This window comes from Labrus mixtus, chromosome 8 (assembly GCF_963584025.1).
Source record: "Labrus mixtus chromosome 8, fLabMix1.1, whole genome shotgun sequence".
Classification (NCBI taxonomy): Eukaryota; Metazoa; Chordata; class Actinopteri; order Labriformes; family Labridae; genus Labrus; species Labrus mixtus.
In genome coordinates, this window is record NC_083619.1 from 27,522,324 (window position 1) to 27,547,202 (window position 24,879).

Sequence of the window (24,879 nt, forward strand, 5' to 3'; positions counted from 1 at the left end):
GGATGAATAAATGAAGGATTTCAGGATGTGTGGAAGTTTGCTGTTTAATGCCTTTAAAGCCTTCTTGCATTATTTAAAAAAAAATAGATTTATTTTAGAGAAATTCCAGCACCCTTTGAGTTTGCTTTTTTTTTCCTAATAAAGTGATTTTATGGGTTTTTTTTTCCATGTTTTCGTAACAAACAAAACTGTGTGCGCGGCCGACCCTCTGACACACAGCGAGGTAATTCAGTCGGTGTTGCAGAGGTGACGCAGACACAATACCACCGAGTGCTGCTTAACAGATCCTCACAGGTGAGACTGACGGGCGGGGAGGTCAAGTAGACTTTCAGAGTGAACTGAAGAGGAGCGCCGTCGCTGTGTGCTGCCGGCAAGCTTTGACCTCAGAGAGGCTTTTTAAAAACGGCTTCACAAGGAAAGCCCCAGAGGTGTGTGTGTGTGTGTGTGTGTGTGTGGGCGGGTGGGCGACGGTTGAACACAATAACAACAACTGTCTGAAATGTAAGCCATTAGAGAGAGAATAAGTGGATGCAGTTTGTTAAAGGATGATTCTGTTTTTCTTTTTTTAAAAAGCTTTGGGCGATCATTGCTGTCCGTATACATAACACATAGAAACATAGAAACATCTGGAAACATAACACATCTGGAAACATAGAAACATCTGGAAACACAACACATCTGGAAACATCTTCAACATGTAGAGTTAAGATGGTGGACACACGAGCAGGCCGACAATCAGACATGTAAACGTTTGGAAAGACATTTGAAAAAACTGTAAAACTGTGACAGATTTGTTTTATTTCACTGAACATGTGTACATGTAGAGGAAAGAAAAGAAAGCTGCTAGGGTCTTAGGAAAGAGAGAGGAGGGGAAAGAGAGAAAGAAGGAAAGAAAGGAGAGAGGAAAGAGAGAGAGGAGGAAGGAGAGAAAGATTTAGTCAATTAAATATAGGTTGAAGAAAGGAATATAGAAAAAAGAAGGGAAAAAGGAAGGAAACAGCAAAGGGAAGATCAAGAACTAATTTAGTAGAAAGGAAGGAAGGAGCAAATGGAAAGTAAAAGAAGGAAGGAAGGACGGAAGGAAGGAAGGAAAGAAAGAAGGAAAGAAAGAAGGAAAGACAAAATAAGAGCAAATTAGAGCAAAGGGAAGACAGAAGAAGGAAGGACGGACAGAAAGAAGGAGAGTCCTAAAGAATGAAGTAAGTAGAAAGGAAGGAAGGAAGGAGCAAAGGGACGGTAAAAGGAAAGACCTCAAGAAGGAAGGAAGGAGCCAAGGGTTGATCAAATTAGGAAAGACATCAACAATGAATTTAGTAGAAAGGAAGAATGAAGTAAGGAAGGAAGGAAGGAAGGAGAAAAGGGAAGGTGAAAGAAGGAAAGACATGAAGAATGAAAATAAGGAAGGAAGGAAGGACGGAAGGAAGGAATGAAGGAAGGAAGGAAAAAATAAGAGCAAATTAGAGCAAAGGTAAGATAGAAGAAGGAAGGAAGGACAGAAAGAAGGAGAGACCTAAAGAATGAAGCAAGTAGAAAGGAAGGAAGCAAGAAAGGAAGAAAGGAAGGAAGGAAGGAAGGAAGGAGCAAAGGGAATGTATAAGAAGGAAAGACCCAGAGAAGGAAGGAAGGAAGGAAAGAAAGAGCAAAGGGGTGATCAAATAAGGAAAGACATCAAGAATTAATTTAGTAGAAAGAAAGAATGAAGTAAGGAAGTGAGGGAGGAAGGAAGGAAGGAAGGAAAAATGTGGATAAAAAGAAAAAGAAAGAAATGGGAAGGACAAAAAGGGAAAGAACGAAGGAAAGAAAGAGGGTAAGAAGGTTGAAGGAAAAGAGAAAGAATAAAGAAAGTAGGGAGGAAATGATGCAACAAAGGTGAGAAGGAAAGAGAAAAAGGAAAAATAGAAAGGAAACAAAAAACAAAGAAGAAAGAAATGAGCAGAATATAGGGGGGAAAAGAAGTTGAAAGGGAGGGAGTGCAGATAAAAAAGACAGATATAATTAATTGCGGATCACTCAGTGGACCGGCCGTGTCCTAAATCTTCTCTAACAGCGTCTGCAGACAGCCGGACAAACACAGAGTTTGAATTATTCATTTCACTCCAGAGCGTCTGACACATGACTCCAAACGTGTCCATTCAATTATTTTCCAAAAGCAATATTAACTTATACGAATCCAAAGGGGGGGGGGGAGACGACTGTGTGTTCATCTACATTTGTGTATCGAATGAGATTCAAAACAGTGCTGGTTTTGTTTTGTAATGTGCAACAGTTAAGCCTTTGTATGTTCAAATCACTGCATAAAGACAACCAGGTCTGTCATGAAGATGGAATTGTATTAATTTACTACAGAATTTATTTTCAAAAACATTTCTTCGATGTACAAATAGTCAAAGTGTGGTACTTTTTGACATAATTTTCCGTTCAGCTCTAAAGCGCAACACTCTGATTTAGGGTGTAATCGATGTCCGGTCGTTGATCATACAGCTGCATGATGAAAACCAATGAAATGAGTGGACTTTTACGCAAGTCTCTTCCTCCCTCTAGTGGCAGAATAAACATCTGCAGTTTGTAATACAAGTAAAAAAAAAAAAGAGTATGACATGCACCGGTGTCTCTAAAAAAAAAGGAAACAAAAAAGGAAGTGAATAAGCGAGCTGCATCATTTCCTCTCATGGTTGATACGAGTTCAGCTCTCAGCTCACACCATCACGAGCCGAACGGAGTGAACTCTTAGCAGGAGCGGCTGCAGAAGTTCACCCTGCTTCACCGAGCCAAAGAACCTCTTCAAAGATGGGAAAGATTTTGCACACACGGCTATACTCTGCAGCAAACTGTTGTTCAAACTTCTAGAGATTTAGTTTCAAATTAATTGTTAGCAGGACATTATGGATACCACAGCGTAGAGGTGGGCGATATGGGAAAAATATCATATCACGATTTCTTTTTGGCAAAATCACGATCACGATTTTATCACAATTTTTTTCATACTGTTCTTTAGACAAATTTGTAAGTGACTGACCAGTTTAACCAAACTTATTTCCCTGTAAAATGTTTTTAAATGCACAAAAACTGTGCTGACAAGTTTAATCTATTTGAAAAATATATTTGTAGGAGGTCTGGAGGTCTCACCCAGAACATCTTTAGCAACAGAAATGTCTTTCCCTCAATTTGATCAATATTTATGCACAATGTGAAGGTTTTCCTCACCACTTTGAAATGATGATTTAGTTTTGTGTCGTCTTTGTGTTCATCAGGAACATTTTCACGCAGTGATGCATTCATTTAAAAACATGTAGACTTCGAGTTCTTGTGTTTCTGTTCTATTTTAGCCCTGCAGAGTTCCTCCAGCTGGAGCTTCATACAGGCTCTGCAGCCTTTTTTGTTTTTTATGACATCATTGGATTAACTTTAGTTTAGTTTATATATAATCAAACATAATACAGAATGTGTTCATTCTGAGACACATGATCAAAGTAAGTTTTACTGACAGAAGAGTTTAATTCATAGAGGGGGCGGGACATTGTTGATTGACAGACAGACAGTTACCATGGTTACTCACTGGACTTTGCGGACTTTACTTTTAAGTTCCGTTTTCACCGCTGTGGAGCAGACGGGGAGGGAGGGAGACGTGTCTGTGTCGGAGTATAAACTGCAGCATGATAAAATAAACACATTAGCCCGGTTCTACAATCTCTCTGCTTTGGCAGATCGTCAGCAAGTTAAAATCCTTCACGATCTAAGATCGTTATATCGCCCACTAATACCACAGCGTTTTAAATCTTAAAAGATTTAGTTGGGACGCCCCATAGCATAGCAGTCAGTGCATACACCCCACGTAAATAAAATATAAACCTTAAAAAACCCCAATATACACTCAAAACAATAAAAGGCATGGACACCAATTAACAAGCACTTTAATGGAAATATGAACACAGAATAAAACTGCACAATGCAGGAAAAAGCATATGATGTGACATGTACAAGTGCTGCCAGCAGAATACTTAAAGTCAGTGGACACAGGCCCTTAAAATAAAGACTGTTCAACACATTTTACTTTTATCAAGAAGTTGCAAACCTGATACCTGGACATTGCACTTGGCTGATTTGTGATTTTTCAGAATTATTTTGAGGAATTGTCCGGCCCTGAATCTGAATCCTACTACAACTATTTCAAACTGAAAGCACTGTGTGTGCAACAACTAAAGCTTTTTTTGCACACGGGGAAAAATGTAAAGAAATGCTGAAAATTGTGTAAACACTGAATATGCGGAAAATGCCACGACACCCCCAGCAAACGCTAAAAATATTAAACTGAATTGGTTTTGTTCAGATAATATATGCTGCAAGCGAAATACATACAGTCAGTGGACACAGACCCTTAAAGAAACTGTTCAACTTATTTGTGATTTCAGAATTATTTTGAGGAATTGTCCGGCCCTGAATGTGAATCCTCATCCCACTAGAACTATTACAAACTGAAAGTGCTTCAAGCGTGTTACAAAAAAAAAGCAGCTGACGCTGAAAACAGTCAAAACGCTGAAAATGTGGAAAATTCTGAACTGAATTTTTTTCTTTTTCAAATTGCAAATCTGCCATCTGGATATATTCATGCATTTGGCTCTTTTATGATTTCAGAATATATATGTTTTTAAGGAAGTGCTCCAGCCCTGATTCTGAATCCTAATCCCACTACTTCAGCTCACACAACTCAGCATTGTCTCCTCTTGAAAAGTGAAGTCCAAGCCCGGCATAGAGCGGCTGAGTGAACGTGGTCTCAACTCTGTGGAGGAGGGTCATGTTCTCGTCGACATTGTAGAAGGACAGAATACCTGCCTTATGGTCCAGGAACACTCCCACTTTGTAGGAGGTCTTACCCGGGATTGGAGTAGTGACATTGTTATGCCTGAAATCATGTTTAGAATTTAGAATGCAATCTAATGACCAAGACTTTTCATTGCGCCCAAATGCACATTCATCGTAGCTCCCAGATCTGCTAATGTTTTTGTATGCAACAGCTATCGAGACCAGTGCATCCCACTCCACCTCCCAGTAAGAACGTCCAGTCAGACTCTCTCTACTCAGGACCTGAAAAGTGGGAATAAATCTTGTTAAGGGCTGAAAAAACAAAGGTTTGCGGTATTCCTGTGTTGTTATTTTACGGTTCCCATTAGACAAAATGATCCAGGGGTGTGCCGTACATGGATCCAGTGTGAGTGGAGATGCATACTTTAAGAATTCCTCTCTGGTCCTCAGTTGTTGTGACAGAAGAGCATCCACTTCGGTCACTGTCCGTACAATCTTAGGCCACTTCTCAGTCAGGACGTCCTGTAGTTTATCTCTGACCTCTGACACAGCCGCTGTCACATCCTCAAAGTACGTCAGAGGACGGATCTTGGCGTCGGGAAACTCTGTGGACGCAGTGAGTCGTGACAGTGAGGAATACTTGTCTAGAAACTGGGTGTCTTCTTTTATACTTGAGAGCTTCTCCAGTTCAGCGTCTTTCCTCTTCAGCTCAGTGATCTCCTGCTCCAGCTTCTCCTGAAGCTCTCTGACTCGACTCACTTCAGTTTGCTGCTGGGATCTGACCTGCTGCTTCACATCAGAGCGTCTTTTCTCCATGAGACGGATCAGCTCACTGAAGATCTTCTCACTGTTCCCCACTGTTTTATTAGCAGACCGGTTTATAGCCTCCATTTCCTGTTGAAGCAGCTTCTTGACTTTCTTACTGTCCTGGATTCTCTGCTGGATGTTTTGTCGACTCCCCTTGATCCCTCTCTGCCTCTCTGTCCTTTCTGCTGCAGCTGAGACTGTGTCATGACCTTTGTGTTCGTCCACAGAGCAGAGATAACAGATAGACTGCTGATCAGTACGACAGAACATCTTCATCACCTCATCATGACGAGAGCAGACGTTCTCCGGGAGCTTCATGGAGGGCTCCACTAGCTTGTGTTTCTTAAAGACAGGTAGTTCAAAATGAGGCTGGAGGTGTTTCTCACAGTAAGAGGCAAGACACTGCAGACAGGACTTACAGGCTTTCAGTTTCCTCCCGGTGCAGAAATCACAGGCCACATCTTCAGATCCAGCATAGCAGTGATCAGCAGGAGCAGCTTGGAGTCCAGTCTTCTTCAGCTCCTCCACTAAATCTGCTAACATGGTGTTTTTCCTCAGGACAGGCCTCGGTTTGAAGTCCTGCCTACACTGAGGGCAGCTGTAGATTGTCTTCTCATCCTCTTTATCCCAGTGGCTTTTAATACAGTTCATGCAGTAACTATGTCCACAGGGAACAGTCACCGGATCCTTCAGGAGATCCAGACAGATCGAACAAGAGATGGGTTCCTGGTGCAGCTGACCTCCTTTCTGCGCCATTTCACCGACAGAAAATGCTTAAAAGTTCCACTTCCTCAAAACAGAAACAAGCCTGTGCTCCGACTCAAACGCTCGTCAAACTGGTTAAACCTCTCTGCACACCGTCAGGTCTGTGGAGGAAGGGGAACAAAGATATATCCGTGTTTGTCAGCAGGTCTTAAAGCGACAGTGTGTGTGGCTGAAACTACAGTACTGTGTGTCTTTGTTTCCAGATCACAGACCACAGAAACACGTTCAGACAGATCAGTCTGTCGCTGAGCGTTTGACTCTTTCTGCTGACGGCTGATGTGGTTTAGAGTGCAGGTACATGCACTTTGCCCCGTAATATATTTTATAACTTTTCTTTTATAGTCCACTATCTCTGAAAGTTACACAACCATGACTTATCAGAAGTATATGCTTTTAAGAGCCAGTCAGCATATCAGTTAAACGCACAGTATTTAAAATCCTCTCAAAACAATAACAAAAGATGACGTTGAGCAGTGCTTCCCAAAGTGTGGGCTGCGGCCCCCTGGTGGGCCATGTGGGTACTGCAGGTGGGACCCGAAAAGCCCTCCACCAAGTATAAATATGAAATAATTATCACCATAATGATGATTTACCGTGAGTCAACCCTTTAAGTGATTAGTAAGGTCTGTCATGACTATTCATGGACATAAAATCACAAAACATTTTACTATCTGTTTAGTAAATCTATCTTGCCATAATATCATGTTGTCATGTCCAATAATTTACCCTAACTGAAAGTGATAGCTGTAGTCATAACAGGCCCTGGAGTCATTTTGTATTTGAAAGCTGGCCGCGGCAGTCTTAAGCTTGGGAAAAAGATGACGTAGAGGCTGGCGGGGAATCATGGGAGTGATTCAGTGTCAAACTGAACCTAATTAATGTCGACCCCTGATGGGGAACGTGAACAAACTGCGGGGTCACTAGACAGCGGTGCCCCTACAGTGCCTTGTTCAAATCTTGGCATATTCTATTTGAAGCCCAAAAAGATTTGTTGTATGGAAAAAAAAGACAGAGCGTCCATCTGCCCCAAATGTCACATCTGATTATAGGTCATGCCTCAGGGTGACAATAGCCTAGGAGTTATGTTGCACACCCCATGAACGGAGGGTATAGTCCGCAGCAGCCGTAGGTTCAAATCCGACCTCGGCCTTCTGCTGCATGTCATCCCCCTCTCTCTCCTCCCAACATTATCCAATAAAAGGTAAAAAAGCCCCAAAAAATAACTTAATTTGTTTTAATTGGCAATAAGAAACTTCAGTTATTGTTGTAACATCACCTCTGTGTGTGTGTGTGTGTGTGTGTGATTACCTCGGTTGGACAGCTTCTCCAGCAGCGTCCTGAAGCGTTGCACTACAGACGGGGAGACATCGTAGGCGTAGACGTCCTTCACCGGAACAGAGTGACACCTCCCAAACACGCCATCTGTGAACACCCAAACACACACCGCTTTATATTTAGCCTTTCACACTGAAGTCAATGACGGAAAAGGGCTCTTTGAAATGCTGAATACGCTCATCCCTTCAGGTTCAGTTTCTCTCGGCTGATTTAACAGACTTGGAGGAAGGAGCCATCTCTTTCTTTTTGCTGAATAAGAGTTCAATAGTTCAGTTAAAACCTCAGCCATCCAATCAAACAATAGCAACAAGCTAACTAGCTAGCATCGGACACCGTAAAGCTGCATGCACTTGCCTTTCTCACTAGAGGACCCTCACAGTCATTATGATCTGTTTCAAAAATACTGATTAAAACCAGCTTTAATATTTCCTTTTCAATGAAAACATGGAGGACTCTTTGATTTTTACACTCCTCCTCCAGCATTTTCCATATATTTCCACTCCACTTTTGCGATTGAGGTGACCACAAAAGGCTGCATCACAATCATTGGTGGGGGCGACAAAGTATTTTTACTTAAAAAAAAATAGTCAAGTTTCCTTAATTTTCTTTAACTCTTTTTTTTGCAGTTTCCCATAACAAAATTTAAAAAATATTTCATGCTTGTTTTTAAAACAATTTTACAATCTTTTTTTATTTTCACAAGTTTACTAAAAAAGTGCAGAAAATAATATATTTAAACACTGGAGCTGGGGGAATCACCTATATTTCTTTAGGTTAAGGTGTTAAAAAAATAAAAAATAAAGTATATAAAAAACAAAAAGAGAAAAATATTGAAAAGATGGCCGATGGAGACATGACGTGCACTCTCAGATCAGCCTGCTGATAAACGTGCGTTCATAGTGCAGGCGAGTGGGATGATCAGTGGACATGTGAGAGACGTTTAAAGACTGTTTTAAGGTAGAAGAGTCACATGTTGTTGCTCTAAAAGCTTTAAAGACAAGGGGATAGATTCATTTTTAACCCAGTTTAGTCTACAACGAGGGACTCTAAACTACTAACCAGAGGGCAGCAGCACATACTCTGTGTATACTGTAGTGAATGTAAGGAAGTGTACATGTTGCATTACATCTCTTCTTCAGGATAATTCAGGCCTCTTGCTCTAAAAATAGTCTCTGCGTCTCGATCAACTTACAAGCTCCATTTAACAGGCGGCTGAGGGTGACCAGCGGCAGGTCGCTTTAATTACTCACTAATGTTTGACTGTGAGTGCATGTTGTGTGTGCACACACAGGAGAGTGAGGAGAGACTATACAAAGAGAAAACGTCTGGATTGTTGCAGCTGGTTCAGATAGAAGTGATTGTACCCGACCTAAAAAGCCTCTGGATGTTTCCCACTTTTGCTGAAAAACGTCCAGTTTCTATCACAGACAAAACAGGCAACACAAAAGGAACCTTAAAGGTCAGCCGGCCAATTTACTCTAATCAATATTTACATCCATTGTCCAGCAGTACCCTCTAGTGGCTGAAGTAATTATGAGTAGAGAAGAGGTGGAGGAGGAGGACGAGGAGGAAGAGTAGGAGGAGGACGAGGAAGACGAGGAGGGGGACAGATAGAAGTCAAAACTGAATGCTGTCTTATCTTTCATGAGGTCATAAGTTTACTTCAGAACATAATTAGCTTTTTGACACGTTTGTATAAGTAAATAAAAACGTACCTAAAAACCTCAGGGATGTAAAATATAAAACTTCCTGTAACAACATGAGTATGCCGTATGTAGTGCATACTGCGTTCAGCAGCAGTATGTATAACCAGCCAGTCGGGGGTTATTCTGCAGTGTGCCAGGCTAAGCTGGTTTCCGGTCCGGGAATGACCTGACAAGTGATTCATTTTGTGTTTTCAGGATTTTGAGAATCAAAAAAAAGGTAATTGTTGGTATCTTTGTGCTGTTTACACTTTAACAATAATCTGTCATTTAGGTCTCTGACCTGGCGCTTTGCATTGTGGGAAACACGACTCAAGGAAGACTGGTCTGATGCATGATGAACATTTTCCCCTTTTTGATAGCAGTAGTTTCAGTAACTCGCCCGTCACTGCTGAGGACACGCTGTACTGACACGACCTGAAAACCTCACAAATTTAAAAAGATGATGACTCATGCTAAAATAGAAACAATAAAACTGTGAGAGAGAAAAAGCAGAGGGAACAACCTCGTGCACCAGAGGGCCCCTGATCTCACACAGTGTGCAGAAACACCACATCTCAGTCCCCCAGAAGGAACATCTTGAATTATCTCTCATAATTACACTCATGCATATCTAAGGCTCTGCAATCTATCCCAGTTTCCTACCAGAGGAGGGGGGGGGGGGGCTGCTGATATTCAGAGCCAGACGTGACTGCTGGTGATTTATGCTGCAGATTAGAGCAGAATGAGGATTCACACAGACACACACGGGGTGTTAAGATGGAGGAGATGGACCGGCAACCCCGACCAGATGTTGCTCCAAGATGCAATCATTTTCATTTTTGATGTCAGTCGATGAGAACATGGAGATAAACTTTTTACAACAAGTTTTTTAAGTGGTGAAAAAGCTTTCAGTGCTTTCATTACTTGTACATGAATCTCTGTTGAACAATGCTGTGTTCCTCTGATCCTGCACTTTCACCTAAATGATTTTTCTCATCACTGCTTGAAAATCTTTTGAATGCATGGGCACGAGCGCTCCTTCAGGCAGGACATGTTTTTGTTTTTGTCGTCATTAAAATGCAATTTCTGATTTGTTTCTTTGAGACAGATGTGCAGGTTTTAGGTATTAGAGGATAAATGTGTTTATTTAAATGTTAAACTTCTGCAGCACCTGTCGCATGAGGAGCCGTTTAACTCTTCATGCAATAAAACAGAAACACTCTTTCAAAGCTGCAAACGTCCACCTTAACACCTTCAGCTTTAAAGGCTTTATATGTGATTTTTTGATCCAGCAGATGTCGCCCTTGAGCACCAGCATGAAACCAAAACAACTCGCGGTGCATTGTTGTGTTAGCATGCTAATGCTAGCGATCTTTATTATGCTCGTATCTTCACACTGCATGTAAATTTACCTGAAATGAGCGTGATCTAGAAACACAGTTAAGCAGTGAGTACAGTATGTTATTCTTCTTTTCTCTAGTCCCTCAATTAAACAACTTTTATACACGAGGGGAGGAGTCAGCCGGCCATCCTGGTGATGTAAACAAACTGAAGATAGGACTCTGAAAACATCACAGACAGTGGGACTCGGGTGTTACACCCATTGTAGACAGTCACGACTCACAGAGTTATTTTCAGAGGATATACTTGATTTATACATTTAAGTGTGAAAAATATAAAGCCTTTAATGAAATGTGTACTCGTCTGGCCTTTCTTCTTCTGTAATAAGAAGCAGACGTAGATGTCATATTTTTATTTTTTATAAGCCTGTGTCCAGACCACTACACTGACAAAATCATTAATCTGACACAAACTGAGTCCAGCCTAATGAACTGGATTAAGACGTCTTAATGGATCTGTCGAACCCTGGGGACCAACACAAGTCTATCCCTCACAAGATCAATGACACCGGCGTCGTTTGGACAGAGGCGTTTTTTTGACCTCCTGGCAAACAGCTACGACCCACCCACCTGTCAGCAAAGTTGCTACAATTTCAATAAAACCATAAAAACAGTAGCAATAGTCAAAGGTAAAATCAGAGTTAAGAAACTAAGCATAAAACAAAACACAATATAAATAAAACAATCTAAAAGCAATCAACATGGATGAGTAATCTAAAAAAAAAGGTTGTGCCAATCTAGAAATGGGGTCTTCAGACCAAATTCATGTGCAGATTACAGATTGACAGCCCCCTTTTGGGCATACTGGATCAGTGTTACTGCAATATACAAAAAGAACATTTGTATCCAACAACCACATCCACATTTAAAATGATCAAACTAAGAGTCAAGGTGCAGAATTAGAGACTGCATAATTTATAAAACTTAAAGATCTATAATCATCACTCTCACCATTAATGATGTCAGTCTGGGACTCCTGTTGAGTAGCGTTGAGATGTGCAGCTCAAAAACCTCATTATTTATCTGATACTGGTGTCAGTAAAATCCCTCATTTCAGCCTCTGCCTGAAACGCTTCATTTCAGCTACTGTCTCTTTAAGACCCGCCTCCCCACGTGCCCACTTTCCTCCGAGTGGCCGGCTCTGTTTGCAGTCATAACCTGGCGTCAGGTTCTGGTCAAGTCTCGCCAGGTTCTCGTAAAGTCTCGTTCAGAGCAGCAGGAAACCACGTCCGGGGATTACACCAACAATGACGAATGTCATGTGTTTTAAAAAAAAAAAAACGTTGCCGAGGTTTAGTTTGGACGTCAAACATTGTCACATGATGTGTGTATTTAAATATGGATCAGCATCACAGATTAACATTAATATTTAAACACTGCTAAACAATACTTTTTGTTTGAAGCATTCAAAAAATCTAAGAATATTTTGTTTTATTTTAAATGTTTCCTTCTTCTCTGAATGAATCAAAAGTCAGAGTCAACACATAAAATCACTTATTTAAATTCAGACCATCAGAGATCACAGCGATCATCAAACACACACTGTGTGATTCGTCGTCTTGTTAAGCACAGACTGCCATGGCGTGCTGTGACATGTCCACCGCTGCAAAGCATTTACAGGAGACGACGTGCGACCGGGCACAGATGGGTAATGGGTCAGTTTAGCCCTGCTCCTCAGGCACCTGTTGCCATGACAACTTCTATTGAGTGCTTTTTTTCCCCCCCTCCCAGCTAATCAGGAAGAGGCTGCACAAGGGAGGCTGAAAATGGAGCACGATCCTGTGTCACACTATTTGTGTGTGTGTGTGTGTGTGAAATGATAAAGGTATCTTACTATCTGATCAGACATTAAGGAAACATGCTATGTTGAAGTGCTGGCTTCTCTGACAACAATGCAGCAGCCAGTATGTCCTCCTTCTAACTTTAGATTCTGCTCCTGAATGCTCTGGATTTGTTTGGACCACTGAAGGTAGGCGCTTTTAAGGCAACCCCCCACATTGGACGTTTTGGACGCCCCTCGGATTACCAGATATGAGAGCAGTTATCAGGTCTCATTTCATTTAAAGAGACACACACACCAAAACGGAGCGTTCTGAGAGAGCTGGTTTATACAGGGTCACAAACCTCCTCTGGTGCTTGATTCATGTTATATTTTGACCAAAGCACAGCACAGATGTTTCATTTAGACCACAGGGGGACTGTTTGAAGAGATGGAGAAGGGGGATAATATGTCCTCTTTAAAGTAATTTGACGTAATAATAAGGGCATTCCTTCTGATTTGTTGACAGCACTCATTTGAGCAACGACTTGTAGCAGAAAAGGCGCCACATGTTCTGTGTTCTACTAGACGTCAGATTTAAAAACTAAAGCAGTACAATGCCATCCAGTGCCTACGTATAGGAAGATGTTTTTCCCTCGGTGTATTGAGACATTTTTCAATTGTCACAGTCTCGTCGTGTTGTTGGCAGGACGGTGAGACACAGAGAGAGAGAGAATGTCCTCGGCTGAACAATAACAGCCTTACTCATTGTCTCTCCTGCCAAGAGATTATAGCCCGCGCAGGCAATCAGAGCTGCTGCTGCGGGGCTCCGATAGAGCCCGAGATGCCAATCAGCAACACAACACACCGGCACCTGTCTGCGACCGGCCGCTTTGACAGCAGCTATTGAAGCAGGTCGGACACACGGGGGGTTGAGAACAATGGCCGGAGGTGCAGCCACCGTTAGCTTTTCCACTGCGAGATCCCAGCTGTCAGCGTCGGCCTCGGCTGACTCGGCTTGGGAGAGCTAACTCTGGGCTGAAAGTGTTGCCGAGCTGACCGACACAGCGACTGATGGAATCATTTTTTATACACATTTTATTCAGTTTCTATGCTCCTTATATCTGGAACAAACTCCGACACACAGCAGGCCGAGTTATTTTCTCCCAGCACCAGACTTGTGTATTTAAAGCTCCCCCAGCCTCCTCGGTCAGAGTCACATTATCGGGTACATTTCAAACGGACACAGGCAGGAAAAGGCCAGAGCTAATGAATTCAGAACAAACACACAATCAGGAAGCAGGTCAGAAACACAGTCGCCACCTGCATGGAGGAACAGACCGTCACATGCCTAATGAGACTCTGACACACATATCACATATCCTGTTATCTCTGCCCGCTCTCAAACCCCGCACAGAAGACTGATCCGCACACCCGAGAGCTTCTTTTGTAAACCAATCGGCCCTCTGATCAGCTGATACCCAAAACATAAAAAAAGGTAAGCTAACAACAAGATGATTGTTTAACTCTGGTGTGTATCATCCATCTGACCCCGTGGAGTCGGAGATAAAAGTGCTTCAAGCCTCAAAAAAAAAAAGACAGACAAATTATTTCCTGCCAACATCTTTCATGTGCTGAGCTCGTTTTTGGTTCTAGGTTGATTCTCAGCGGGGTTTTCCCTCTTCTCTCTACGCCAGAAAGGCCACAAGAGGAGAGGGAAGCAGAGAGAGAGAGAGAGGGTTTGTATTTGTAATGTTGCTGTTATTACAGAGTCAGGAGGTAAATATGAATGCAGAGGTGATACAGTAAATCAGATCTTCTTGATAAAACAAATGATAATTAAGCAACTTCTCGCTGCATGTTACTTATTAGAGAGAGGTTAAATATCTTGTAGAAACTTCAAATGTTCTCTTGCCTGGTGGCGCGTTATTCTGCCAAAAAACCTTTTCAGTCTGAGGTCAGTATCTCTAAATAATTTGTGAAACAAAATTATACGTTATGACACATTTTTTGGCCCCCTTGGATACCAATGATGCTACCTTTAGCGCTGGCTGTGCTAACGACAGCACTTCTCACCGGTGCTTATTGTTGCTAGGATACGAGTTATCTTCCACTTCCCTCTGGAGTTCCTGTTAGGTCTTTTTTTTAAAGAGCTCTGTACGCTTTACATTTGTATTTACTCCAGGAATCAGCAGGGACAGGGTACAGCTGCTGGCAGAGTTAGCTATGAACTAATTTACATCTGTTAGCACCCGGTCAGGAGAAAGAGACCCAACGTCTCTGTTATAGGCTTTAGTATGTGATTTTTTGATCCAGCAGATGTCGCCCTTGAGCACCAGCATGAAACCAAAATAACTGGCGCTGCATTGTTGTGTTAGCATGCTAATGCTAGCGATCTTTATTATGCTCGTATCTTCACACTGCATGTAAATTTACCTGAAATGAGCGTGATCTAGAAACACAGTTAAGCAGTGAGTACAGTATGTTATTCTTCTTTTCTCTAGTCCCTCAATTAAACAACTTTTATACGTGAGGGGAGGAGTCAGCCGGCCGTCCCGGCGATGTAAACAAACTGAAGATAGGACTCTGAAAACTCTGAAAACATCACAGACAGTGGGACTCAGGTGTTACACCCATTGTAGACAGTCATGACTCACAGAGTTATTTTCAGAGGATATACTTGATTTCTATTATATTTAAGTGTGAAAAATCACATATAAAGACTTTAAAGAAATTTAAAAAAAACATTCACACAACTTTACAGCAGCATCCAGCTCCTCCACAAACAACAACAATATGAAACCATTTAAGAGCTGAATGCACACAAAAAAACAGCTACACAACAAACCAATGCACACATCAGATATCGCCATAGCAACCCATCAACAAAACCAAATTAAACATTAACACAATGCACTATTATCAGAGTTTAAGTTACTCAATGTATTTATGAGTTCATGACTGAGTTGATGTGACGATTGACTTGTAATGTTAAAACTTTTAAAAAGTGTAAGTGTGGCTCGTCTTACCGTTAACACAGATCTCGTAGGGGGAACACAGCTCGTTTTCAAACAGGCAACCTGTGTAGAGAAACGCAACAAACAACAAACAGGTCAGCGGGTCAGCACTTTAAAAAGCTCACAATGACTGGATGGTTCTGTAACTGGATCACAAACATCTCTAGGATATTTCTGACAGGATGGAGATCATTTACATTCAGTTAAAACGGTCATGTCCTGTGTGTAAAACAAGGGGAGGTGGACCCAAAGTGCAGAATAACCAAAAACTATTTATTTTAAATGAAAAGCCAAAGGCAAACAAAACTCACTAATTCAAGATGTCCAAACAGAGAAAATCCAAAAACTGATAAGCACTGAGAAACACTGACACTCCAACATACAACAAACAACACTGGCAACTTACAACAACGACCTGACAACACGAGGGTAATCAAACACAGGTGAAGACAATGAGGGTAATCAACACTGGAGGGAAACACACAGAGGAAGGAATAAACACAAGACAAGAAACACTGAGGACAACTACAAACTAAATCATGAAACACTAAAGACACACAGAACTCAAGAATGTAACAAAGAAACACAAGGATAAGAAACTACAAAATAAAACAGGAAACACTAAACTGTGAAACCTTTAGACAAAAACACACAAGGGAAACAAGCAACACTGGGATGGCCAGGAGAAATTAAAACATGGAAACCTAAATGCTGAAATACAAAACTAAATGAGACCAAATCATGACAATAACAGGAATAAGTTGAGCTAGCTTTAAAAGGTAGCACCCTGCAGAGTCACAGTAAAAACAACGACTCCTGTCACATCAGTTACTCTAACAATACGTTGACTCCTTATTCTAAACTTCTGGTGTGTTCCTTTTGATCTCAGAAGTTGGAAGTCACCGGTCTGATTCGTCATCAGGAACGCCCCCCTTGACTGAGCAACTTCAGTAGCCCGAGCTAAAACCCAACATGGCTGCTCCGTGCATCAACAGTAACGTTTAAGCTAGTTTACACTACAGCGTTTATTAGCTACTTGGTCGTCTTTTTGGTTAATTAAAGCAATCACACCGACAGTATCGTGCAGGTTCTTTCTGTGGACATGTTGTCATATCATTTTCACATGCAAGCTATCATTGAGCATTTTGCTATCGTCTGGTATTAGCTAACAAAGCACAAGGTACTCCTGGAGGCTGGTCTGACTTGCCACTGGAACACGGTTAACTCTTGTGTGATGTTATTCCCAGCTCTGAGATCAGAGTTTAATGGAACGCACCATTCTTCATTTGATAATCAACTTCTACCTCCATTACTACCTCTGCAGCTCCTACTGCTCACACCACTACGACTACTGCAACAACATATGTGTACGTTCACTGCGACTTCCATGATGTCCTTCTAATGTCATGTTTCTAATTCTGCCACTTCTGATAAAACGTCACATCTCTACTCCTCTTTCTTTATGTTGTTCTGAATGCTTCTGGAATTAATTGATCACTGGGTTTAAAAAAAGATTATACAGCTTAGAGTTATGTAAAGACAGAAACACATCAATTGCATTCATAATGTATTCAGGTGGGTGTAAACAGACGCAGAACACACACACACACACACACACACACACACACACACACACACACACACACACATTAGGGAAACCCTCCAGGGACTGCAATAACAGGCAGGGATCAGGGCTGAAATTAGCAAAGACTGTGGGATGCTGTAACCACGGCAACAGTTGCTGGTCGATGATGAGCTCCTCTCTGCTTTCCAGGGATCAAAGAGTGGCCGCAATTACCCCCCCTCCCCCGATATATCTCTCATCATCCTCCACATTTAGACTCTGAGAGCTCATGTTTTCATTTTTATGTGCTAAACATGTATTCCTAGTGTGATCCGCAACACAAACACATCAAAGCTAAAACCACCAAAAGACTGTCAGTTTCATTTTACAAGCACTAGCCTACCTATAGCCAGATATCTTTTAAAAGAAAGCAAACAACGAACCACTCGTTCGTTACCAAGGTAACAACATACAGTACATCTAATATGAAGCTTCACTGCTGACATCTGCAAAATGTTTAATGTCAAGATATTTGACATAAGGTTAACGTTTGTCCATTGGTATCCCGAGCGTTCCTTGGCGCTGAGGTGGAGGTCGGAGCAGGCCGTGCATGAATGAGGACGGCGGTGGTTGTGGGGACGACACAGTCCGATGGTGGCGGCTGGGCGGTAAATGGATTTGAGCTTGTTAAGTGCTTTTCTCGTCTTCTGACTACTCAGAGCGCTTTTACACCGCCCGAGGACACATCGGCATGTGGCTGCAGGAGCTGGGGATCGAACCCACGACCATCTGGTTGAGAGACGAGTGACCCTACCACTGAGCCGCAGCTACCAGATGAAGTATATGTTTTATATCTTCTGTGCCACATTTAATGGTTTAAAAGGACAAAAAACAAAAAAGAGAAAAAATGAAAACTCTTCATGAATACTAAAAAACTTGCACGATGATGTGAACTCTCGTCTCCAACACAAATCAACAGCAGCCACTTTTTAGATCTGTGCTCGCTCTACGCTTTGAGCTTCATCTAACTTTTGTCAAAGTAACCTCGTTTTTCTTTTACCCTTGATGCACTGTGTCTCTAATGAGGACATACAGTATGAGAGTGAAGTCATTTGCTCCGAGCTCGAGTCATTTTGTTTCTGTTTTGGTGAATCCAAAAGGGAGAACGACTCCGGGCTGTGTTTGTTTTTTCATCTCTGTGGAGCAGATTCAGCGATCACAGTCGTTTCCACGGCAGCCCGACTCGTTCAAGGCAGAAACATGGGACACAGAAAACGCTGTTTACACAAACAGTTGCATCACAGCAGCTTTTGGGGCGCTCATGCTGCGTTTGGGGCCAATTTCAGTCAAAACAACATCATCAGAGAAAATAAGATGCAGACACAGACGCTAAGAACTGAGTCGTAATGAGAACATTTAAAAAAGAAAATGTTGCAGATGTTTGTGCCATCCATCCATCCACTTCATTTTCTTCCACTGATCCGAGGTCGGGTCGCAGGGGTAACACCGGGCAAAGTGAGTCAACCCGGACTTCCCTCATACAAGTAACGTTTTCCAGCTCCTCCTGAGGGATTACGACGCGTTCCCAGACGGGATACATCATCCCTCCAGTGGACTCTGAGTCTACCAGGAAAACCTCCAAAGGCAGGCGTCCAGGAGGAATCCTAATCAGACACCCAAACCACCTCAACTGGCTCCTTTCCATGACACTGGCCTGCTCCGACCTCAGCGCCAAGGAACGCTCGGAATACAAAAGGACAAATATTTAACCTATGTCAAATATCTTGACATTAAACATTTTGCAGATGTCAGCAGATGAGAAGGAGTAGCGGCTCTACACTCCAAAAATCAATGACTACTAGGAAGGCCTGCATCTCCGAGGTTGCCGATGAGGGCGGAGCTACGCGCTGACAGTAGTCGCAAAAAACCAAAAATCTCTTTCCAAATCCATGGGATATCTGAATATGTGTTGCCGCTGTCGCACGGGAAGTAAAGATCCTTTCGACCAATCAATGGACCGCAGTGTGTCTAGCTCCACCCTTTAGGGTCGGATCGGTACGCTTGGCACCCCAACAGAATGGAACCAAAAAAGTAGGACGGTACAGGTCAGTTATTTTTGGTACCATTCCCAACTTATGACCCTGGAAACGTCAATAGATGTGTACAGTACCAAAACCAAACTGAACCGGACCACTTGGTGGAAACGGGGTCTTAATAGTAACCTCAGATCAGCTGGTCAGAACACACCGCCGGCATGCAGGAGATCCGAGGCAGCCTCCATGCTCCACTCATACACACAGTTACAAGGTCTCCACCTTATCAGAAGAAACGCCACAAGTCTACAAGTTATTGGTGCCGATGTGGAGAGTGTTGCAAAAAGTCTAAAGGGTCAAATAAGACATGAGTTAAGAGGTAAGAAGCCAGAATCCAGATAAGAGACTAGTCCAGACACTTAGAAGTGGAGGATACAGAAGACGGCTCTGTGTGCTACTTTCACAACCAGTCCGTCTTTTTGCTGTCTGGTTTCATCACTCCTCACCAGCAGAGTGTGAAATAGGTTGCGGTGTTGCCACCGTGGACCGCCGCCAAAGCAGGCGAAGCGGGAGGAAGGGAATTTCAATCAGCTTCACCCTGTGAGCAAAGAGCAGCGTCCTGGCTATGCGGCCTTTAATGCCTCCTGGCAGGGCCGTAACAATCTGCGCTCACAGACAACAAAAAAGGCACTACATTTCCCAGGATGCCATCTGTCTGTTTGTATCAGACAGAAGCGGCTACTGTGGGAGAAGGCCAATTATTGAACCTGAGAGCGGTCACCTTGAGAAACAAAGTCAGCCATTTAATAGGTCATGTAAAAACTTTCCAGACGCAGACTGGTGTCACCTTTCAAGAAAATCCAATAGTACAACATCTCAATCAATCTTTATTTGTATATCAACAAAGTTACAGTGGCAAGACAAAACGTCCTTTAAGAGGCAGAAACGTTGAGCAGAACCAGAACCTTCATGTTTCATGTTGGGTCTTTGTAGATAATGTAATGTATGCATGAACTGTTTTTAATCTCATGTTATTTTGTTCCTCCAGGCTCACCGTAGATAGTCATCCTCAGTGTCTCCCTGTAGTCTCAGTGACACTGCTGCATCTTTGAACGTCTCATTTCACTTTAACAAACTCTCAGACAGCTCAGCTGACGAGTCCAAAGTAATATCCACCTTCTGACATCACATATTGACCTTATGACATCACACATTGACCTTATGACATCACACATTGACCTTATGACATCACACATTGATCTTTGTTACCGTGTCTTTGAGCTGTATGACTTTACTTTGGGATCACTAACCACTTCCTGTTTCTGTGCTGAAGTAAATATCGTACCCTTTAATCTACAAGGCGGTCCTTACTGTATTTCAAAATAAAAGCACGGTTGAATTCAAACAACCAAGTCATTTTCAGTTTAAGACGAAAGTACAACAATTCAAAATATAAGCCTAAAAATGTTCCTTTTAAATAAGACATAATGGAATTTCAAACTTGCGAGTAAAAATTAGATTCATAACGATTAACTATAGAAATGTAGCGATTAAGCATGATTAAAAACCTGTTATCATTTGACAGCCTTAGTTTTTATGTTTGTTTGTTTTTTTATATCTGAGAGAACTGCACTTAAAAACGTCCCAAATCCATCAAGACAGGCTCTGTGTCAAAACCACCTACTACTGAGTGAACAGCTCACAGTCCTGGAAACATTATACCACACTGCAGGAAAGTGTTTTTGTCTGGTAGGTGTGACAGCTACAATTTCAGATATTTTCTCTCGGCCATTCAGCATTCTGCTCTAATGAAACTCCGGGTGAAGTCCGAGCTGTTTGAGTTCAAACATACAGCTCCTAAGGCAAATATCAGGAGTTTCCGCAAGTGTGAAAACAGTACTAGTGATCATTTCTAAACTCTGATTGCATGCGTATCATTTAGTAGTTCAGCAGCAAATCAATCCTTTTTTTAATAATGACAAACACATGAATGATGTTTGCCTCCATGCTCGCCCTCTCTGCCCCTCGTCTGGTTTCTTTCAAACTGAGAACACAAAAACAGCCGTCTGTCTCGTGTTACAACAAAAGACTTTCATCATCCACCACACAATGTTATCTCCGTTTGTTTGTTTACGTCAGCTGATAACAAGCTGCGGTCAGAGACTCAGAGAAAACTGAGGGGGCTTTTTATAAAAGCTTTCCCCCGGCCTTTGTAAGTTTTATTTTTAGATAATCTGACGGCTGACTCGCTCTCAGGTTTCTCCCGTGGTATATCAGAGAGGGCGATCCTGCTGGGCCGACTATGTGGCGTCTATTAAAGGAGATCTATGATGCTGATCACAGTTGTTGGCGTAATCCCCGGACGTGGTTTCCTGCTGCTCTGAACGAGACTTTACGAGAACTTGGCCAGAACCTGAAGTCAGGTTCTGTCGACGTATCAGAGCAAAGCACACGCCCACCTGGAAGCTCACTCAAATGTCCCTGCAACTGCAAACAGAGCCGGCCAATCGGAGGAGAGTGGGCATGTCGGGAGGCGGGCCTTAAAGAGACAGTAACTGAAATGAAGCGTTTCAGTCGGAGGCTCAAATGAGGGATTTTTCTGATGCCAGTAACAGATAAATAATGAGGTATTTGAGCTACACATCTCACAACACTACTCAACAGGTGTCCTAGACTGACATAACTAAAGGTGAAAGTGAGTGTGATAGATCTCCTTTAAAGAGAGTGTGTTTTAAAGACATTTTGTACCAAAGTTTCCATTCATTCCAAGTTGCCAAAAATCCCATTTGTTTGGGCGTCATCTCGCCGAGACAAGATCAAGATGAACAACATTTCACCTGATGATTTAGAAGAATGGGGAAGAAGAATGGATTTGGAAGCAAAAGCAACATTCGATCATTTCATTCTGTCGCAGCAGAGCGTGCGGGGGAAATCCATTTCTGAATGAGGAGGCGTGTCTGAACGCTCCGGTTTTAAAATTGGCAGTAAGCTCACCTCCTCCTCCTTCCTCCTTTCATCCCGTCCCTCTCATCATCATCATCCTCCTCCTCCTCTCTACTTCTCTTCCACTGATTGATCCATCCTTCTGGTTAAATGAAGCGACAGTGCTTTGTATTCAGAGCTCTCAGATGCTGGCTGTCTGCTGGATTTTTCCATTTACCCCCAAAAACAATTCAAGTAGCTTTTTATTGAGTTACAACAAACAAATTGAAGGTCTGTGTTGTGGGTTTCTATCGGAGACTTCTGTTTGCAACCTGCAGAGTTTTTACCTGCTCGTTTTGAGACAGAACGGCCCGTCTTCAGTGGTTTAACTTTTCATACCTTGATGCTATATCTGCTACTTATGCAGCCTGTGGACAGTCCATTAATAGATTGATTAGACTTAGTCAAAAACAAACATCCAAACTGTTACTGTAAAAGCTTCCTGAGCAGTAAACCCCCTGCAGAGCCGAGCAGTCACATTTCACAGAGATAAACGTTCAGAGAGCAGATGTGATTCCACCTGCACGGTGAGAAGAAAACACCAAACACAGGAGGAGATATCAATCATCACAGTCTGGAACAGCAGCCCTGCAGCAAGCAGGGAGGAAAGAAGAAAAGAGCAGCACTATACAGAACGAGCGACGGCCTTTTCATCACTCTCAGATTCTTCTCTCAAAACCACTCGGGTCACTTTGATCAATCTATTGATTCATGTCAAAGTCAATGCGTCCACAAATGACCGGGAAATGAGGCACCAGCTCATTACAGCTGCTGCTCACCACAGCATGATGTGAAGGTTTGTAATCTGCGAGTCCTGACTAATCCTCAACAGGAACACCTGAGAACACCCCCATTTCTATTTGTGTGACTGCACTGGCAACATTTTGGCGCTGAAACACATTTGTAGTTTACATACGTACAGTTCAGACAGTTTACAGGAATTTGTGTGCAATTTTTTTTTTTTAATGATGGGTGCCTTGGACTCCAATTTGTGTTGCCGTGTGATTTAAACCTGTTTTGAGGCAACCCAGGCCAGTTTGAAATAAACACAAGATATTTAAGCCCTAATGAAATGAAACGTCCCCTCGCTCATGCTCCTATACACTACTGATGAGTTACGTAACCTACCCTATGGCCATTAGTCGCCAACACAACCAAAACAGCGTTGCCACCTTCAACAGACCCAGGCTAGTGTACATGCAAGCTCCAGGTCATTACAACGCTGATACTACCTTCTCTATGTGGCCCCTCTGGCCCCTCACAACTTAACCATGTAGACCAATGGGTAGCAAGAGCCAGGTGTTATGATAATGCGTTAGGAGGATTCACTTCAGTGTCCTTAGCGGTAGGCGTGGTTGGTAGGAGGAGAAGCAGGGTCAGTACTGATGACACACCTGAGGGGGGGTGTAGTGGCTTCTATATCTTACCTACTTTACCACATGGCTATCACAGCCCAAGCAGCATCGCCCCCTTCAGCAGACCCAGACTCCGTATACATGCAAGCTATATATATACACTACCTACGCTACCAAATGGACCCTAATGGCCCCCCACAACCAGAATGCAATTATTTTTTGGTGGCAATATTACAATCGATCAGCAAAGAGAACACAAGAGAAAATGAAGAAACACAGGAAAAAAAGTCTGCAGGTACATCTTAAAGGTGAGGTGCCCTCCCCGACTGGGGGCCAGCACTCACCTCTGCCGGTCTAGGGAGTCTGTACAAAGACCAAAAGGTTGTCATGGAAACAAAACAAAAAAAAAAGGAGGCAGAGTTAACATTTTGGGATGACGTAACCTCTCTCCTACACCTGCCTCTGTCTGCAGTGTAACGGGGGAACGACCTGAGCAGCCGACCAATCACCATGACAAACATGTTAATGGGAGTTGCCATGGCTACGGTTACAAAAGAGCAAAACCAGCAGTGACCTTCTCTCAGTACAGGTTAATGATTCGGAGACCTGAGCCGAGCACAGTGCATTGTTTAAATCCCAGGAGGGAACGTTTGGCTTTACAAAAGAACAGAAGATAAATCACTGGAGCAGCTGAAGAGACCTCACAGAGACAGAAAAAGAAATAATATTTAAACTATGTCTTTAATGCATGTAATGACAATAAAGCCATTAAAGTCAGGTATATGAGACATGCACATGATGATAGTATTAAAAGGGAAATACCTCAAATAAAACAAATAACACATTTAATGTGTCAAAGATTAGCCGTGATCAAAACCCAAAAACGGGAATTTTTTCTACAAAATATCAGAATATCAAAATCAGGTCATAACATTTAAACTATGAATCCCTGAAACAAACTCCAAAAGGTTCTTTAATTATGAAAAAAAAATTACATTTAATATTTAAAGGAGCAGTATGTAACTCTGACACCTAGTGTTTAAAATGGGTACTGCAGTCTAAATTCTAAACATCATAGAGAGCTGTCTCCCCCCCCTCCTCTCTAGAGTCCATGCTCACTCAGGTCACCATGTGGTGGACTCTGAAGCTTCAGTGTTTATCCAGCTCTGCATGGGTCTGTAAACCTTTCTGTGTTCTAACCTCTCTCCATTTTTCAAAAGCATCTCCAATATTGATCCTAGTTTGAGCACGTTTCTGCTCGTGGAGCTTATTAGAAACATGCAGAGGCTTTTTAGGTCGGGTACAATCACTTCTATCTGAACCACTTCTCTTGTAACACCTGTTGGTTTGACCTGATAACTGCTCTCATATCTGGCA

General features: G+C 42.4%; 2 protein-coding genes across 2 annotated transcripts in view; both read right to left on the bottom strand.

Annotated features, from left to right (window-relative positions):
- Positions 1 to 24,879, bottom strand: part of LOC132978386 (receptor-type tyrosine-protein phosphatase N2-like) — a 203,926-nt gene that overhangs the window by 174,183 nt on the left and 4,864 nt on the right. Inside the window, exons 2-3 of the mRNA XM_061043562.1 lie at positions 15,581 to 15,631; positions 7,681 to 7,794 (exon numbers count right to left, since the gene is read on the bottom strand). Coding sequence (XP_060899545.1) covers positions 7,681 to 7,794; positions 15,581 to 15,631 — 165 coding nt within the window. The remainder of the gene's footprint in view (positions 1 to 7,680; positions 7,795 to 15,580; positions 15,632 to 24,879) is intronic.
- Positions 3,895 to 6,649, bottom strand: LOC132978378 (tripartite motif-containing protein 16-like). The gene is made up of 2 exons (XM_061043551.1): positions 4,515 to 6,649; positions 3,895 to 4,481 (listed from the first exon to the last, which is right to left on the bottom strand). The coding sequence occupies exon 1, from the start codon at positions 6,361 to 6,363 to the stop codon at positions 4,687 to 4,689; it is 1,677 nt and encodes a 558-aa protein (XP_060899534.1). The 5' UTR covers positions 6,364 to 6,649; the 3' UTR covers positions 3,895 to 4,481; positions 4,515 to 4,686.

Excerpts from the sequence above, each read along its gene's own strand:
- LOC132978378 (XM_061043551.1), bottom strand. The coding sequence starts at position 6,363 with ATGGCGCAGAAAGGAGGTCAGCTGCACCAGGAACCCATCTCTTGTTCG.